The sequence below is a fragment of the Podarcis filfolensis genome (assembly GCF_964270895.1).
Source record: "Podarcis filfolensis genome assembly, chromosome: 2".
In the NCBI taxonomy this organism is placed as follows: Eukaryota; Metazoa; Chordata; class Lepidosauria; order Squamata; family Lacertidae; genus Podarcis; species Podarcis filfolensis.
The window spans coordinates 39595928-39615231 of NC_139605.1; the positions used below are offsets into that span (position 1 = coordinate 39595928).

The 19304-nt window shown below is 44.7% G+C and overlaps 1 protein-coding gene across 6 annotated transcripts in view; it reads right to left on the reverse strand.

The window, feature by feature from the left end:
• Window positions 1–19304, reverse strand: part of PLXNA1 (plexin A1) — a 300883-nt gene that overhangs the window by 232519 nt on the left and 49060 nt on the right. For all 6 annotated transcript variants that reach the window (XM_083602755.1, XM_083602754.1, XM_083602757.1 and 3 more), the window contains exon 3: window positions 1875–2057. In XM_083602755.1, coding sequence (XP_083458881.1) covers window positions 1875–2057 — 183 coding nt within the window. The remainder of the gene's footprint in view (window positions 1–1874; window positions 2058–19304) is intronic.

Consider the following 19304-nt stretch of genomic DNA (forward strand, 5'->3'; position numbering starts at 1 on the left):
ACAGTTTTCCTAGTGCTGAGCTGAGAAGGCTACAGACTAAAAAAAGCTCCAAAACCAACTCTATTTACCCTCCTAATAAACAAAACAACTCTTCTCTGCTTATGTGAGGCCTACACTGTCTTAATCACGTATCCTAAAAATGACCTTCAACCTGGCCTCAGGCCAGTCTTTGCATTCCAGATTCACTGAACTAAAAATCAGTATCTTGCTTGTTCTCAGTCTGAGGGGATTAGACGTAGATACCAGTTTCCCTGTGCTAGAAAAACATTCCACATAGACAAGACGACTCCAAGCAGGGCAAGATGCAGAGCAAATTCAGTATACAGAATGTTCCATCAACAGAGTAAAGCTCCTGCCACCCCACATCCGTAATTAGCATGTTGCACACCAGTCCTTTCCTAAGCTTTGCTTCCAAGACACAATCTTAAGGGCCACAACCCAACACTTCACACATTATGCTTTTAAGATATACATATTAAAAAATTCACGTTAAGCATGAATGGGTTAAACACATTTGCACACATGTGTCATACATGTACTGTACACCTCCTCAGGGACACAGAATTGGCTATTGGGTGCTCCTATGGCAAACCTGAGTCCTTTTCTGCAGTTTGATGAGCACATGCTAACTTCCAGTAATGCACACCTGCATCTATTATATACTCTGTTTGTACAAGGATTTTGTTCTTCCCAAGAGACTAATACATCCAATGCATATACTAAGCCACTGCGTGCTTTCCTCTCTGCATTCACATTCAAAAGGCACTACACTGACTTCTGTACTAGAAAAATACTTATAAGCTTTGAAAATTAGAACCTTCGTCAGGGAGGGGCAAAAATATCAAAGGTGGAAGCAACTCAAAATTCAAGCCATTCCTTAGTTCAGACCCCAGTATCAACATGCCTTGGGTAAAGAGGAGCCCCCTACTTGATTAGGTGCTTCCTAAAAAAATCTGCTAAGGCCCTAAATACAATTCTGCCTGGTAGAAGATGCAGTTATTGCCGGCTGTGTTTACACAGGGAATAGCCAGCTGTAATTATAGGAACGATGTTATGATAACAGGAAACCCATGCCCTGTGGAGATATTGAGGAGAGGCATACAGCTATTTGCTAATTACCAACAACAAGAACCCTTTGTGTAGCTGGGGAAGGATGAGTTCCCTCTACTTTGTGGACTTAGGCCCACAGATGTTTTAAATCATCCACATCAGAGTTATTCTGCAGTCTCCAAGGCGTATGCACAGTTATCAGAGTTCTTTGGTTCTTGCTGACAGAGCAGAGCCATCGTCCTCAGGAATTTCCCCCCAAAATGCATCCGCTTAGTGTAACACAGGCAAATGTGTGTGGCAATACTGCAGAAGCTGACAAGAAAGTAGCAAAGCAACTTCATGGCAAAGGCAGGTAGAGCAGAAATGATGGCAACCTCAAAAAGGCTGGCAAAGGTCCTCTCAACGAGAAGGAAGCCTGCTCTAAAAGAGACCAGCTGAGTCTGCTATTTGCTATTTTCCCTGCAAGACTTGCTGAAGACATGAAGAAAAGCAATCTGGCTTTAGCACATTGCACAGAAAAAGGCACTTGACATGTAATATTGGCCTGTATTTTTAAAATATTTCTGCCCCAGGAGAGATTGTACAGAGGGTAATACTTCTGCTGAAAGAGCAGATGGAAAGGATACTAGAAAAAAGCAAGTAACAGTTGTTCAAGGTCAAATCCTTCCATACAGAAATAGCTCCAAACGTTATGAAGAAATTGCGCACATGGAAATATCCGCCCCTTCCATTCCATTGCTCTCACCCTCTGGCTTTTGCCCTCTTATGGTCCAAGCAACATAACCCTACGAAACCCCAAAGAAAGAGCTTCATTGTCCCCCTACCTTTTTAATCCTGCCTCTCCGTGTCCCAGCAAAGACCACGGTGTGCCCACGGTAGTCATACGCAGCCACTGATGTCATGCCATCTTCCTTGTCCACAAAGAGCGGCACACCTTCAATGGTGACTGTTCCACCCAATGGCTGGTTAAAATCCTGACCACAGAAATTGTCATCAATTTGCAGGGGCTGTGGGAGAGAAAGGGAAGGAAGAGATTAGCTGTTTGACAGCATTCCAGCACATCATGTAAATGGCTGTGAATGAGAAAACGGTACAGAAATCTGCAAAGTCATCACAGATACGAAAACATGTAATTCTAGTGCAGATGTTGATGGCTTCTTTAGGAACACATGTGTAAGGCAGTCACAGGTGAGAGAACTCTCTTAAAAACCCTCTTCCTATTCCTTCCCATGAATTTCAAGAGGCCCATGCAGCCTCTCACTCCATCAATGTTCCTTAAAAAAATTCCACAATTCCACAGGCACATATCAGGATATGTGGTACACCACTTCACCATCTAATTTCCACTTTCAGAAGAGTGCAAAACAAGGACATGGGACAGTTCCTAAATGTGGAAATTATCAAAGTGAAGGAATGAAACCAAAATAAAAAGGTAGCATTTCTGAAGTTCCTACATCTATATAAAATTACTGTAAAAATCAATACACTTGAATAAAACAAAAACTGCTGGGATGCAGCAAGTAAGAGACACTTCACACACTTCATGGCAGAGACAAATACATGTTAACATTTAGTGTGCACTGGCTTCTACCCCATAACAAGGTGGCAACATTGTTTTTTAAGTGCATATGAACTGTAGGAACTAGCCCTGTCTCCTTGTAGTATGTTTTTGTGGTAAACACACCAATACAAACCCTATCTGCCATGCTCATTGCAAGGTAAAAGTGAGCACAAGCTGCAATTTTAACACGGACCTGTTTCAACTGTGAATCTTTCTTTCAAGAGTGGCCTCAGCAAATTGCACAGTAGGTCACCAGTATGCCAGGATCCTATTCTCTTGCACAGTTAGCACAATGCTCAGTCTACGCCTGTATAGGGCAGAGATGCAGCAACCTGAGGCCCAGTTCAGATGCAATAACAGAGATGCAGTCCCAGGGGCTACAAACAGGTTTTGCACCTGCAAACTCCTTCCTCACTCTTTCCTTTGCACCCCCAGTTTTGGTGAAGATTTCTTTGTTTACAAGCTACCTGGGTGAGACTAATTAACAACATGCTAATCAGCTTAAGAGATCGCCTTGCACCATGTGTGTCTACCATGTGTGTGAGGAACTTACACTTTTACAAGTGTCATATAAGGTTCGCTTTGCATCTGTACAGTGGTACCTCGGGTTACATACGCTTCAGGTTACTGATTCCGCTAACCCAGAAATATTACCTCGGATTAAGAACTTTGCTTTAGGATGAAAACAGAAATCGTGCTCCGGTGGCGCAGCAGCAGCAGGAGGCCCCATTAGCTAAAGTGGTGCTTCAGGTTAAGAACAGTTTCAGCTTAAGAACGGACCTCCGAAACGAATTAAGTACTTAACCCGAGGTACCACTGTAGAAGCTTTGGAACTCGCCATTATCCACATCACATTAAGGCCAACTTTTGATTCAATCAAATACCCTAATTGCAGGTCAAAGCAACCTTTATGCTCCTGTATCCTTTTCAATGGTTCACAGCTACATGAATACTCCTTCTTCAGTTGAGACTGTAAATTGCTAGAAAAAGCAGCAAACTGACCAGGGTGTTTAACTATTTAAAGGGCAACCTTCCATGAATGGAACCATATTTTCCCTCTTCAAAAGTCACAAGAAACAGTAGAAATCAGGAAATTTCTGTGCTGAAGCTGGACATATGAAGCATCAGCATAACCACAGAGGGGGGCAGTAGGGGCAGCTGGCCCCCGAAATAAATAAAAATCAATATAAATACATAGCGCTGAAGTTCTGCCCCCCCCAACAAAAGGCCTGCCCCCCTAACAAAAATCCTGGCTACACCCACGATTATGAAGGGAGGAAGGATGGGGGGAGTGAAGAGGGAGCATGTGGGCACACAGCTTATTCTTGTTTTAATAAACCACAGTTGGTAATATTAGCTTGTGTTGCTGCAAATCTCTCATCTAATTAGTCTTCTCCAGGTGGAGAGAGATATAGATCTGCTTCAGCTAATGGAGCACCTTTAGATAAAAGACCTCTGCTGCTACTTTGAGGCAGAAGAGTTCTATGTTTACCTATTACTACTATTAGTTTATTACTATTATTATCATTACCACTGCCATTATTTATGCTGTAAAGTTCACTACACTCTGTGCAAAAGATAACATAGGCATGCCCTTGCAGAATGGCTTACATCCAGCAAAAAGGGACAGGAGCAGAAAGGAGAAAATACACACATTCAGAGTTTAAGCGGGTTGAATGTCCACTGAAAGAATCTGTTCTTGGAGATTATTCTAGCCAGCATGCTAGAGAGGGCCTGGCCATCTCTCCCTTCTTTATGACAGCTGCCTGGTGCCTAAACCTACTTTGAAACCACACAGTAAAGTGAGCGTAGTGTTGTAAAGGGTCTAAAGCATGTGGGGAAAAGTTGCCTGTCCTTTTACAGGGGCCAAGATACTGTGGCTAGCAGCTGGTCTAACAAGAGACGAGGCCTTCCATGCACATGTTTTAACCAGCACCACTTGAGGAATTCTTCTTGTCAGCTTTTATCACAGTCTCAAGGATTCATTGTGCAGCTCTTCGCATCTGTGCTACAGGGCCCAAGGGGAATGGCACTATATAATTCTGCACCTGTGTGCTTTCCAGTTCTCCCCCAGGTCACTCCTAAATAGGGAATGTTGTATCTCATGGGCGGCAAGAGGAATGTGCTTGCAAGCTGCAGACACACACATGCAAACTACAGAATCCACCCATATTACATTCCTCCCTGTAGTTTCGCATGGACACCACGTTGCCCACATCCTGTCCTAAGCTGCTGGCCCTTGTGTCTGCACAGATGTTAAACAACTCCTACATTCTGCCCCAGAGACAGACAGAATTCAACAAGGGATGAGAGGACTGGGCGGGGGGCAGGATGAAGTGGACCCTGTTCACAGAACAGTTGCGAGGCTGTTCAGGTCTCTCTGGGAGACCAAGAGAGGTCTGCAGAATAGCTTTATAGAGTGCATTTTTAGCAAGCCATATCCAAAATAGAGAGGAAGCCGGAAGACTTATCTTCCTTTGCCTTTCAATAAGTGCCACAGCATTTACTGTACATACGTTTACTGATATGTGGCTTCTAAAACACTGGGGTGGGGTGAGGGGGAGAAGGTGTGTTAGCCTGAAATGCCAAAACAGTGGAGGGCAGTTTTAATACTCCCAATCCATCTGCAGGCCCTTGCAGAATAAACTAATTTTGTTTCAGCTGTAAACTTCCTTTCTGTATTCAAGCAGCTAGGCTAGGCCAAAGGACTACTGTTTGCAGGGTCACAAAACTTCTGCAGAGACAACCTCACCTATGCTTGATCAGCGAGGGGGAGAGAAACCAATCGTATCTTAGCGTGCTTCCAGGCAGTTACCTCCCACTTTAACTGTAGTAGTAAAAAATGAGGTACAGTGGTACCACTGTTTATGAGAGTCTTGGAAGCTGAACATTTCGGTCTTCGAACGCCGAAAGCCCAGAAGTAATTGCTTCCGTTTTTGAACACGCCTCGGAAGTCGAATGTTTTTCAGTTTTTCCAATTGAACTTGCAACCAGCCCTTTGCGCCTCGGTTTTCAAACATTGCAGAAGTCAAACTGTCTACTGGAACAGATTACGTTTGAGAACCAAGGTACCACTGTATACAGGAAGAGTGAAATTAACACTGCCCAGATGGCCGGGGGAGGGGGGAGAGGTAGGATGCTCCTTCTCACTGGCACAGAGAGGTAGGGGGGCTTCACCACAGCAATGGCTTTAGCTTTGCCCAGGTTGGCAGTGAGCTCCCACTGGATGTACCACAGTAGAAAGTCCCAGAATGGGGCACTGTGAGGCAGGGGACTGGCAGCTTTGGATTCAAAGCCCCATGAATTTCTCAAAAAGCCCTCAGCAGTACAAGCTTGAAGCTAGTGCAGAAGAGCACAGCAGAACAAAGAAACCTGCCCTCCAAAGATGGCCACCACATGGGGTTGCAGAAGCAAAAGTAGGATCCAAGGGCTTTCTCAAACTGCAAGCAATTTGAGAAACAACTCTTTCTCAGAACTCCAATCAGCCCAAAAGCGTTGCCATGAACCAGGGTGTGAGTTGGAAATTTCCTGGTACCACCTTCTAAAAACTATATTTCAAGAAGGACAGGGGTCACCTCACGGTAGCCTGGCAATCTGGAATCATCAACGGCATCTGCTGAGGAGTCCAGCTGAACCAGCAGGCCAACATTTACCCCGGTGGAGTAAAGCATCTGCCAAATCCCTGCCAAAATGGATCTAGATCACTGGTCTTCAACTAGTGGGCCAGGAGCCTGATCCAAGGTAGGTCATTACTGGAGCTCTACTATCATGCAAATGTATGGTAAAAGGTTTAGAAAAAGGTTTCCTAATGCATGTTTGGGTCAAAACTGGGTCCTGGGTCTGAAGGAGTTGAAGATAATGCCAAAAATGCCTAGCTGGAGCATGACTCACTTAAGCACCTAGCCCAATAATAGAACACTTCTCAGCAATTATCCGATATGATTGAATATGGTCGAAAAGTTCAACAATGGTCTTAATCAAGCTGCTGGGGGGGGGCTGCCTCTAATTTTGTGTTTTTCCATGCTCTGCATGGCCACCATTTTGTGTTATGCCACACCACTCCCACAGCAGCCAACTTGTGACTGGTACCCCCAGCACTGTCTCAAAATTCATAAGCAGAATAAATTGTGCAATAAAGAGGCACATATAGGAATATCTGCACAATTAATGCCAGTCACAGAATCAGTTTTTCTAGGTACAAAATCTGTGTTTCTTTGTCACCAATTCTGATACTTCCAAAAACTGGTGCAGTCTTGTTTGTAGGAAAGTGATTCTAACTCTGTAGGAGTTTAGACTAAGAATAACTTGTATTGTTCTCTCCCAAGCAGCTGGTAGATGACCAGGTAAAGTGGAATCCTAGTCTCCCCATACCATTTGTCATTTGGACATTATTATTACAGTCATACCTTGGAACCCGAACGGAATCGATTCCAGAGGCCCGTTCGACTTCCAAAACATTCGGAAACCAAGGCACAGCTTCCGATTGGCTGCAGGAAGGTCCTGCAGCCATTCAGAAGCCGTGGAAGCCACACCGGACATTCAGGTTCCAAAGAACATTCACAAACCGGAACACTCACTTCCGGGTTTGCGGTGTTTGAGAGTCAAAGAGTGCAAAGGCATTCGATTTCCAAGATACAACTGTATTATTATTATTATTATTATTATTATTATTATTATTATTATTATCATCATCATTATTATTTCTTGATTTTATATACCGCCCTATACCCAGGGGGTCTCAGGGCGGTTCACAGACCTAAAACAACCTATTTCACATTTGAAATGAGGAAACAAGGCCTGAAAGGGCCAAGTTGCCCAAACACATTTCTTTCTGACCAAAAGACAAACACGTTGGGCAAGATTTTTCTGCCTTTGCCTAAGCTGAACCCTGGTCTGCCAAGCTGACAGTTGCCTCCAGAACTGAGGTTCACCAACATTTTGATTCAAAAAAAAAGGAGGCAGGGAAACTGCAAGTGATTAGCTTCTGGAGAAGTCCTCTTCTTTCCTCCTCAGCCTTTCCATTCATATAGTATACCTTGAATGAGATCCTCCTTGCAAGCATCCCATGAGATGCCCCAGCCTAAGTCTGTCACAGATCATGGCACACGGAGGAGGCAAGAAGGATGGCAAAATGTCTGCAGTTAACACACAGTGTGTATGCTCTCTTTGGCTTCTGAGGCAGGCCTAGCAGCTTGGTACTAAGAGAGGATGACAGGGAGATGTGGAGAAAACACCACAAGGAAGGAGGGAAGGAGGGGTCAGGAATGGGGAAATTCCTTGAACCATGAAATCTGTTCCTATCTCCACCTCAGCAGGAAGAGAGCTGTTGCCATGACAACCTCTAGTCCAGCAGTCTCTGGCCATGAATTTCAGGGTCTGGGGGATGCAGAGAAAACAGAGAGGAAGACCGAAGAGAGAAATAACTGAAGTACTCAAATATCATGAATGGCAATGTGTGAGTTGAAATACCCACAAGGTGCACACCAAAAAACCCTGGGCTCTGCTAATTCCAGCAGAATACAGCAGTACGGTAATGAAAGAGATATAGTTCCCAGCAATCTTCAGTGGGTTCACTGCACACCCAGAACGGACAACTGCCAAGCCAAGCCGAGAGAACACTGCTAAAAGAAAGGGCCCAGGTGCACTCAGAAGTACACAAGTTCCTAGCAAACAGGGAATTGCATCCATGTGCACTTAAATTTGCAGGCTGAAGTGGAAGTGCAAAGGGGGCAGCTTTAGTTAGCAATGTAGTAAGAGCATCACATCTAGGACTTGTATATGTGCACACATTCCTAAAAAACACATATTGAGGGTGGTGAATTAATTGGCTTTGAGAAATATTTGACCAAGTTGTACACTATATGGATAGCAAGTCACTTAGCTGTGCACAACTCTCAGCTCATTTGTCACTATTGCACCTCCTTCCCTTTTCTTATATGTGCTCACTGCCAAACCGCACATTCAGGGCAGAAAAGTGGGGTAGCCAATCTGTAGCCAGGCCTAACCCATACCATACAGGCTGCAGCTTGCACTGTCCTGAAGGTTCTGTACCCACCAATGATATAATCATCATGCACCAGTCCCTAAAAGCCAGTCCAGGGCAAGTGTACATAGCCTGCAACCCAATGCACACTTTTACTGGGACTTGAGCATGATGTGCACACTTTTAGTGGGACTTGAGCATGATGTGCGTACGTTTACAATTGCCTAATTTTGGATGAAACCTAGACACAGGTACAGAGATCCAACATCCGTATGGAATTTCCCACACCTCTCTTTTTTTCATACCAACTCTGATTTACAATACAATACACCAGAAGTACTATCTAGGCAGGATGTGAGAGGCGACAGAAGCAGAATTCTATTTCTGACAGAAATTTTCCAGATAGTTTAAGCCTGACACATAGCTTTCAAATAGATGCTCGTTACTGAAGCTTGCGTGCCTGCCTGCTTGTGTAAACCTTTGCCTGAAGCCAAGCAGAGAATAGGAGACCCAACAATATCAACAAGGGGAAACCACAGAGACTGGATTCCCTCCTTCTTACCCTTTCAATCTCTGTGGCAGTCATGAATAGCTGGACATAAGGGAGTAGCTATAACGGGGGGGGGGGGGAGAGAGAGAGACTTAACACAGATTCTTAGGGCTAAATGTTCCTAGGCTTCCTCAAAAGCTTAAATATCACAAGCTTCATAATCTAATCATTAGAACATTCCTAAAAAGTAATGGTAAGTAACAACCACATGGCTCCTTCCTGCTGAAAACAAATACACTCAAAACCTTACTGTGATATTCCCAAATGGCACCAAAATCCAAATAAATAAAAGGTCACTTGTGTATCTGTTAAATCTAACTACTACTATAAATCCCTGGCAACGGAATCATGATTTCTGAGCATTTGTAGGCTGGCAGTGCAAGAAATGGATTAGAAGTAAACAAAAATTGGTGCTAATACAAACACAGCTTTGGGGCAAGAATGGACACTTTGTGAAGACGAACCATTTATTTTCGCATCCTATTTGTATCCAGCCGGGATGCCTTTCTAACCATCCAGTTATGTGTGGTCTTTCAGGCCCAAACCCCTGCTTGCTTTCCTCTGGGTTGTTTTCCTCCCGCCCTTGTACTGCCAAGCATAGAACAATTCCTCTCAAGTTGTGCAGTTAAAGGGCCTCAGCAGGCAGCCACACAACTGCAACAGTCACTCACAGACCCGCACCTTTGAAGGCAATAACAGCTAACCCCTGACCCTCTGCACTTCAGTAAACAGGGTGATGGAGAAAGCAACTAAAAACAAAATTCAAAAAAAAAAATCCAGGGAAGCTGAGGAAGCCTACTCAGACCCAGAAAACCAATTCACAGCTGTGACTCCTTTTGCTTGCTCAGCTGTTCCTGATTCCCCACAGCTCATTTTAACAGAGGTTTGTGATGAGGAAGCAGCAAATAATAAATAGTAGTAATTAGGCCTGAGAAATAATTCACAAAGTCGACAGAAGGGGACCACTTTAGCTGCAGACAGGAATGACACCTTTCCCGGTTTGGTGAGGAGGAAGAGGGCACTGCCCAATTGTTTATTTATACACATTAATTAATTTTAAAATACGCAGCTCTAAATTTGCCAACATTCAGAAGACAAATATTTTTTAAAACTTAAAAGCCAGGACAGAATGCAATAAAGGCATACATAAAAATGTAGAAGTAATACCTAATTGTTCTGCATAGTTGAATGCAGGGTCACATCTTAATGTGAAATATGCAGTCTAAGAGAAGCACAGGGCGGAGCAAGAGGGGGGGGATGCGCCCCAGGATAGGAATGAATTAATCTCAAGGGATGATATTCAGCCCATGTGCTCCACCAAGTTCTGAAAATTTAGCCACGCACAGACACTAAGTAATAACAGAGCTAATACACTTTTGAATGTGACATCCCCATCATTATTCCATGGACCTTTCACCTTGGTCACATGACCTCTGCCCTGCAAGGCCTGTGCATTACGTCTTAATTTCTTCAGCTCTTAGAATGTATAGCATGGTGGTAGAAAGGGGGTTATAAAAAAATTCTACTTCCAGGAGGGCTGGAGCATAACCAATGAAGGTATTTAAGCTCTGGCAGCACCTCTCAGCCAGTGCAATCTTTGTTCCACACTGCTCTCCCCACTCCAATTTGCAGCTTCCTCAACCTCATCTGCTGCTGAATATGCAAGAGCATAAATGTTTATGGTGTTTACTCTTCTCTGCTTTGTCTCAACAAACTCTCTGGGAAGCGACAAATACAGCTGCATTCCCGGGCTGCGGAAGAGTGCCTGCCACCCGCCTGCCATGCTACACCGACACCACCTCAATAAATAATTATGCCAGCAATTAGCTTGTTAGCAGCAAAATGACTCGTTAGGGATGCACAGGCAGGTGCCACACCAATAAGAGGCCAGATCCAATCGGACTATTTGGTGGGAAGGAAACAGATTTGGGGCGGTTTCTGAGAGCAGAAGGGCATGGGCTGCAATACGAAATTCTCATACTGGTCTATCAGAGCCAGCCACATCATGTAGGGCAGATAATTCCTTCCAGACAATAGTACACTTCTGAAGCACAAGGTCACTTACATCCACACTGCTTGCTGAAGCAGACATCCAGCTCTCAGGTTAACAAGAGCCTTCATTCTCCTGCCAATAATGAAGGGAAATTGCCATGGTTCACAGCAGGCCCAACCTCACAACTACCTAAACCACATTCTCCAGCTATTTTTTCACTAATATAGGAACAGAGAGCCTGTGCACACTGAATCTGCCATTAATAGCGGGGCTTAGCTTCCAGTTGTTATTGGCTGGCAGAATACTATTTTCCTCTGGGCATTTGCTTGCCTTTTGGCCAGACTCGGCCGAAGGACACAAGAGTTCACACAGAGAGCGAGAAAGCTCTTTGCCAGGGTGAAACGTAGATGTCTTCTTGATTCATTACTTTACTTCAAGCCCACTTATGAGGGCAATGAAGGAGTGGACAGGAAAGACAATATTCATTCGTTTAGCTTTATTAAGTGGCTAGTAATTCAGCTGTCCCTTAGGGCCATTCATTTCCGGGCTTCCTGACATCTTCAACAGAAAAGAGAACTCTATGAACACCCTTGTTTCATTTCACTATAAATGTTATGCTGGGACTTAATTGTGTAGGGCTGACAGGAAATTATCTTATAGCGAAGTGTAAGGACCTTAGTCCTCAACTTAAATATTTCTTGGAGGCCGTGATTCAAATTCAAGTCTTTAATATACCAGAAGCAAAATAAAATGATTTCAAAGGGAATCAGTTAAGGAGTAAATTACTTTTACCGCAACCCCACAACACAGTGTTCATTGCAGACTGCACATCTGGTAAGCTACCAGTCCCAATTCAAGGTGTTGACTTCAGTCTACAGAATTCCTAAAAAGTCTGGGGTCTAGGTACTTGACCGAATGCCTTTCCCGAGGCCTGCCACCCTGAGACTTAAGATCTTCCGGAGTGTCCCTTGCGGCAGGCAAGATGGTGGCACGGGACAGGGCATTCTCAGCGGCAGTGCACTGTTTATGACATTTGTTTTCACTTGAGATACGACCATCCTCCACATTAGATATATCCAGTGTTAGAAACTCAGATACATAAGCTAGGTGCCAAATGACACCTTAAACTTAAGCCACCACAACAGAATGTCTGTTCGCCAGAAGGTTGGACTAAATGACCCTTCCAACGCTACAATTCTACAATTCTGTGATCTCAACTACATTGTTTGACTGTAGCTTGCTCTTAAAACAATTCACTTGTCCTGGTATGCAAGAAGGAGAAACACACATAGGAGAGATGGAAATGGAATTAACAATGGATTAAGACAGAGGTTTTTTAACTGTGGTCGCCAACTTGGCACCCAGAAATCTCCATCATTCAGTCTGGACACTGAGGTCCAGCTCCGAGGGCCTTCTAGTGGTTCCCTTGCTGCGAGAAGTGAAGTTACAGGAAACCAGGCAGGGGGCCTTCTCGGTAGAAGTGCCCTCCCTGTGGAATGTTCTCCCATCAGATGTCAAGGGTATAAAGAGCTATCTGACTTTTAGAAGACACCTGAAGGTTTTTAATGTTTGATGTTTTATTCTGTTTTTATATCTGCTGGAAGCTGCCCAGAGTGGCTAGGGCAACCCAGTCAGATGGGTGGGGTACTGTTGTTGTTGTTGTTGACCAGGATTCACAGTGGAACAGGAAGAAGATAGCAAGAACCACAAGGCAACTCAGAGTGTTCAGCAGAGCATCTCAGCCTGGGTCACATTTTCAGTCTGATAGATTCCTGGTTCCAAGCCAGTGAAGGAAAGAAACAAACAAACAAGATGGAATGAGTTCTCCAGCCAATGTGTTCAGTTCCTCAGCATTGGGGGAAGAAGTACAAACATCTCCTGAACTCCCAGCCAAGCCTGGCAGCCTCTCCTCCTGGATCCAAGGCAGCCTTGAGCAGTTCAAGATTACCTCCAAGCACCAACGCATTACGCATCCTAGAAACTATAACAAGGCCACTGGTGAATGACTATGGACTGATTCACACAATTCACTTTCTCTTGTGTAAGAAGTCTTGGTCCCTCTCAGACATGTCCTTGTGTGGACAAACGTAATGTGTGAATCTAGCCAGCACATATCTGGCCAGCAGCACATACTGTGATTGCAACAGTGCTTTTTCCAGCTGTTGCTATTAGTGATGGGTGAACTCCTCTCAGCTCGATGCAGAATTGGGTCAGCAATTACAAGCGTCATTGGAGAACACTAGAAAAAAAATCATGGTTGGCGTGTTTTTTAAGAGTTCTAAATTGATTCATAATGCTGGCTGCACCATATCATACTGCCTTATCATTTTCAATTGTCCCTCGTTTATTTTTTTGTCCAAGACACAGACACTAATGACAGCTATGCAAACACCCCTTGAGGGTGATTTCTAAGGCTCCAGGAAACTGCAGCGAAGCCCAAGGAGGTTCCAGAGCCTTGAGGGAAAAGGGTGCTGTGCAATCCCTGAACATGTCTTTATTTGGTGCCGGATCTTTGGAGAGAAAGTTTTTTGGGGGTTGCTCCTACAGTTCCTTGGAACCTTAAAAAAATATTCATCACAAGTGCTTGCTTAGCTCTGTATGAGCTGAGATTAGTGTCCAGGGCTTGGACTCAAAACAAGAGCACACTCTGTACACATGCAAAGTCACGTTATACATTTTGGACTGGAGAAGAGATTCTCAAGGAAATGGAGTTCGAGTTGTAATAAGTGCAAGCATTATGGGGGAAATTCACATTCCAAAGCAGGTAATTGCAAAGCTGGGTAACATCACTAGCTGCAATCAAGGGATTTGCTGCAGCCTGTATCGACAACTGCCAAGCTCACACACTGCTTTGTCCATGTAAAATGTGTGCCTGAGGAGTGTGAAGAAGGGGAAGGAGAAGAAATAATATTCTGTGAACCACCAGCTCTGATACATAAAATGACACTAGACTGTGCCCATGCCCCAGGAATGTGAATAACTCTTTGCAACAGAACAGGCCATGAATCCAAAAGCCCTGTTGTCTTGCCCACATTCTCACCCTTGCTTGCTCAGTCATGCTGAATCAATTGCCATCAATAAAAAACAAGCCTTCCTTTGGGAGGAAAGCCTGTAGAGCTGATGAAAAAGGATCTTTATAAAGCCATATGACAGGGCTCAAAGCAAGTGGATGAAGTTCATTTTCAGTCCTTCCTCCCCTCTCCCGCTCCTCACTTTTCTGACTGTCATGAGATTAAAGGCCTTTCCATGCAATAAGTTTCTGCAGCATAAATGGACATATTTGTTTCTCATTTGCTTAGCAGAGGAAACATTCTTTATTGCAGGGATATTGCATTTTTGCCAAGCACATAAAAATGCAATATTTTATATATGGGAACATGAGATTCCCACACTTCCAAATACTATCTTCATTACTGCTGTGGTGGCAGAAGCTTCGCGGACATCTACTATATAATATGCTATTTAAAAGCCTGGATAGTCCTGCCCTTGATCTCACCCCAGTAATACAATGCAATTCTAATGAGCAGAAGACTGGGGCAGTGGCCCAGGTCAAATTCAGTGGAAACCACCAACGAATGAGTCACTGATCAGCAGTATTTCCCTCCCAAGCAAGCAACAACTCTGTTGTTGTTGTTGTTTAGTCGTTTAGTCGTGTCCGACTCTTCGTGACCCCCATGGACCAGAGCACGCCAGGCACTTCTGTCCTCCACTGCCTCCCGCAGTTTGATCAACAACTCTGTAGAGCTTATAAAATACTAATAGCACAAGCAGCATTGGGGATAGCTCTTTGCCTCTGGACCAAATCTCTCAAATAACCCCCACCCCTTGCTAAAGCTGTGCATGCATGCATACGGTGTGCTTTTTGAGAAGGTTTGAGATCTCCAAACATGGAGTGAACCAGTGGTTTTGTGTCAAGATTGTGCAGGATCGGCAATCACACAACACTTCCACCTGCTCTGCCTTTTGGAAGGTAGGGGGAATGGAGACGATTCCTTTGGTTCTGTGGTCCCAAGACTACAGCCACATGCTCAGAAGCGTCCTCTTCCCTTCCATGGCCAAGCAATTCAATGTGGAAGAGCAGGACTTCCTGCATAAATCAGACAGGGAACCAGAATCTGTCGGGAAGTAAGGTCTTTCAGGCTTTCCTGTTTCTAGCAAAGTTTGAACCAAGGGACTGGCAAGAACTCTTTGCGGAGGGGGAATTCCTGGCAGCCAGGGTCCAACATCACCGACCCTTGGTGAAAGTCAGGGACTTTCTGGAACAGCGAAATCTCCCCAACACCAGAATGTGAGTGGCGAAAAGCAGCTGTCTTCTTTCCTGCTCACATGATGCCCTTAACTGTCTCTTGCCTTCATACATTCACAGTCACATTCCTTGTTTTGCATTCTTTGTTTCTGCCTCCCGCCTACTTTGCTCAGGGCAGACCTCGGGGGAATGGCAGCTGATCTGAGCTACACTTGGCTCCCCAAACCTGCACTGCAAGCCAAGAAAGATAGAGAGAATGAGGGGAGGGGAAACAAGAGAGCAGAGAAATCCTCCTCCCTCCCCTGAGTCAGCAGTTATGTGACCCAGCAGGCAGCAGTGTAACGATTTCATCATTTTCCACCAAAATTGAATTAGTTTGAAGCCAAAATCAGATTTGTGAGCCCAGCACTCTTGACAGCAAACCCTTTACTTTGTCAGGCAGCTGTTAGCTGTTTCCCTCAGAACTCGGAAAAGGAGGAGAAGGAGGGGCTGCCTGGGACAATTACAAATGGATGCCTGTGCACAAACTACTCCAGGTGGGTGCAGCTGAACCACCTGCTCCTAGAACGCAGCCCCATGCCCCTGCCGCACCTGTAATTTATAAGAGGACGGAGAAAGAGAGAGAAAGTAACTCAATTTCACACTCCTCCTTCTGCTGGACATCTAAACAAGGCAGAGACCCTCATCAAGCCGCTGGTTCATGCCGCAAGCCCTTGCACCCAGCTCCGGAAGTCGTGCCTTGAAATGGACCTGCCTCTGAATGCAGAAGCATGAACACTCATAAGAGAGAGGAGAAGTGGCAATGCCTCAGCCCACAGCAAAGGCTGGGCAGCTTCTAGGATTGTGGCAGCAGAGGTGCCATAGAGGGAGGGTGGGGGAAGAAGGCTACTGCTCCCCCTCCCTCCCGCTCTCCCTGGATTTCAGATTAAATTATCCCTAGGTGCAAGGAAACCACAACAAATGCTATTAAGATACGCTGCTTCTCTGAGGCTTAATCTTGAAAACGTCCAAGCCTTATAATTTTGCTGGGTTTCTCTCTTTCCAACACCCCCCCAGCCCCAAGACTGGATACTCCTCCCCTCCTCCTTCCACTTTTACTCTAAAACCATATCCCTGTTATTATTCGCTATTATTATTCACACACACCTAAAACAGCTAGGCACTTTGGAAAATTATTTTTAGAAGCCACACTGCTTGCAAGTTTACATTATAGCACATATAACACAGAAAAAAGAAAAAAGGGGGGGGGGAATAAAATAGCGGCGGAGACCGATCATAAGATCTGTACTTAGAGCCAAAATGCATTTGTTTCAGCATCCTTAAGGGCTTTAAAATTCCACAGACTACAAAGCAGCAAAAGCATTACCGTCAGCAGCTTCAACTGCTGAAAGGAACCACAATCAGAGGTTAGTTTCTGTTTGGGAACCACTCATTAGGTTTTCCCTCCTGACATGTGCACACGTCCCTCAAGAACTATGTACGAAGCTCTTATTTACCATCCTTAAGGCACCAGGGGGCTCAAACCAAAAACTGTAGCAGCAAGGCTTCCTTGGAGGTTTTTAAAGAGAGGTCGGGTAGCCAGCTGTCATGGATGCTTTGGCTGAGATTTCTGCGTTTCAGGGGGTTGGACTAGATGACCCTTGGGGCCCCTTCCAGCTCTAAGATTCTATGAAGCACAGGAGACTTACTTCCTGCACTAGAACAAGGGCAGCTCTCAAGCTAAGAGAGCTATTGGTCTGATCTTTGCTGTGTACTGCAGTGCCATACAGATAAATGGCCAAACAGGGGTACTGCAGCTCATCAGTGCAGCCAGACCAGGTGATCTGTGGAGCCAATAGCGGCAAACATGGGAAGCTGCCCTAAACCAAAACAGTGCATTGAACCACACAGGACCGTCTACACAGACTTGTGGAGGTTCTTCAGGGTTTCAGACCGGAGTCTTTCACAGCTCTACCTTGAGATGCTTTGGAGTCAAAACTAGAAGCTTCTGGATGCAAACTATGAGCTCAGCCACTGAGCTACAATCCTTTCTCTATCTCAAGCCTGGGTGGCTTTACAGAAACTGAGGAACCAAGCCTGCAGTAACAATCTAAGCAAAACAGACTCACTTCCTGCTGCCCTTTGGAATGCTACGGTCTGCCCAACCTCGGTGGCATACTTGATTCTGTCCCCTATGATCTCTGTCTGTTGCTTCAGACCTTGATTTCAGCCAGACGTGAACTCACATCTGACCACTTTCAGGCCTGGCCCTACAGGACCCTGACACCATGCCAGAGGGTTTCCACTCATCCTTTGGGGAATCTGTCCTAAAAAGAGAAGGAGGAAGGGAAGAAGAAGAGGTGTCCAAACCATGGCCAAGGATGGTTACTGTCTAATTTGCCAAAACAGACCTCCAATGCCCCTCTCCCTTTATCTCCATTACTCCACAGCAGCTGTAAATCATTATTTATCATATTGTGAGGTGGAATAGAGCCATGGAGATGTGTATTCAAATTCCTCACTCAGCTATGAAACTCACTGGCTGAACATGGACCACATGCTATCTCTCAGCTACACTGCCACACAACTATGTTCTGAGGACCAGAGGGGGCAAGGTTCTATGTGTACTACACTGAGCCTTACAATGGAGTGTATTTCTCATGAACATGGGTTCATTGGCATAAGGAAGCACAGCACAAGCTCTTATTTCATGCTTTGTATCTCTGATCTCAGCTGTTCCTATCAGAGCTGCTACCAGAATCACAACTGCCTACAATACCATACCAATTCTGCCCTAGACACCCACTTATGAGCCCAGTGTACTACCACTCCATCCATTGGCTGCCAATGTAATCCCCACAACCAGAATTCTGTGGCTGTCAGGAATCATGGGAAATGTAATTCCCATTGACTTTAAATACGTGCAGCAGCATCTAGGAATACATGAGCCACAGGAATTACACATCTCATGGTTTATGGTTCCCAATACCATACATGCACCTATAGGAACATAAGATCTAAAATCTGATATGTTTATCGGCCCTGCTGATGTATTATGTTTTATGGCTTTGTATGGTTTTGATTTAATTACAATGAGAGCCTGCTGATTGGAGAACAGAGAAAGAAGTTTCTAAAATAAAATTTTAAATCCTGAGGTCCACTACCATTGACACATGGAGCTAGTGTTTAAGGACACACACACACACACACACACACACACACACACACACACAAATCCACTCAACATTGTGCTTCTTGTAAAGCCATTAGAAATGCATTTGGAGTGGGCCAAGTCTTTAGCTGAATTCATTTACAAAATTTAATTTAAGCAGACCATTACAATTTGGAGAAGAAGGGTCAGTAGGCTAAATGGATCCATTAAGAATCAGCCCAAAGTCCAAAGTACACTTGACTATATGGGTCTGGGGAGTGGACCTACGGCATCTGATGTCCAAGCTCAGATTCTGCCACAATCACTATGTATATCTCCTTGCGTTCAGCTGAGTTTTAAGTGACATAACTATACCAATTTTCTACAACTCATGATATGTCCTAGAAATCTTAAAGTTGCCCATTGCGCTCCCATTTTGAAAGATCTTTTACACATTACTCTCCTATCCTCACTGCATGTAGCTGAAATAGCCTCCCAGTTATATCTGATATTGTCTGAAAAGGAACCCAGCTATGGCTCATAAAACAAAGCAGGCTTCTTACCCTGCCTTGCCAAAGACTTAACACAATGGAACAGGGCAATAAAGCTCCTCTGTTTGCCATAGCAACAGCCTATGGGAAATGCTTCCCTCAGGATAGGCAGGCAACTTTCCCTCTGTTGAGAAAGAACATATCCAGACTCATAACTCTGGCTCGCTCCCATATCCCCCAGGGCAAGAGTTCACTTCTAATTGGCCTCAAAACCTGACACTCCAGTTGTGTTTCATATAC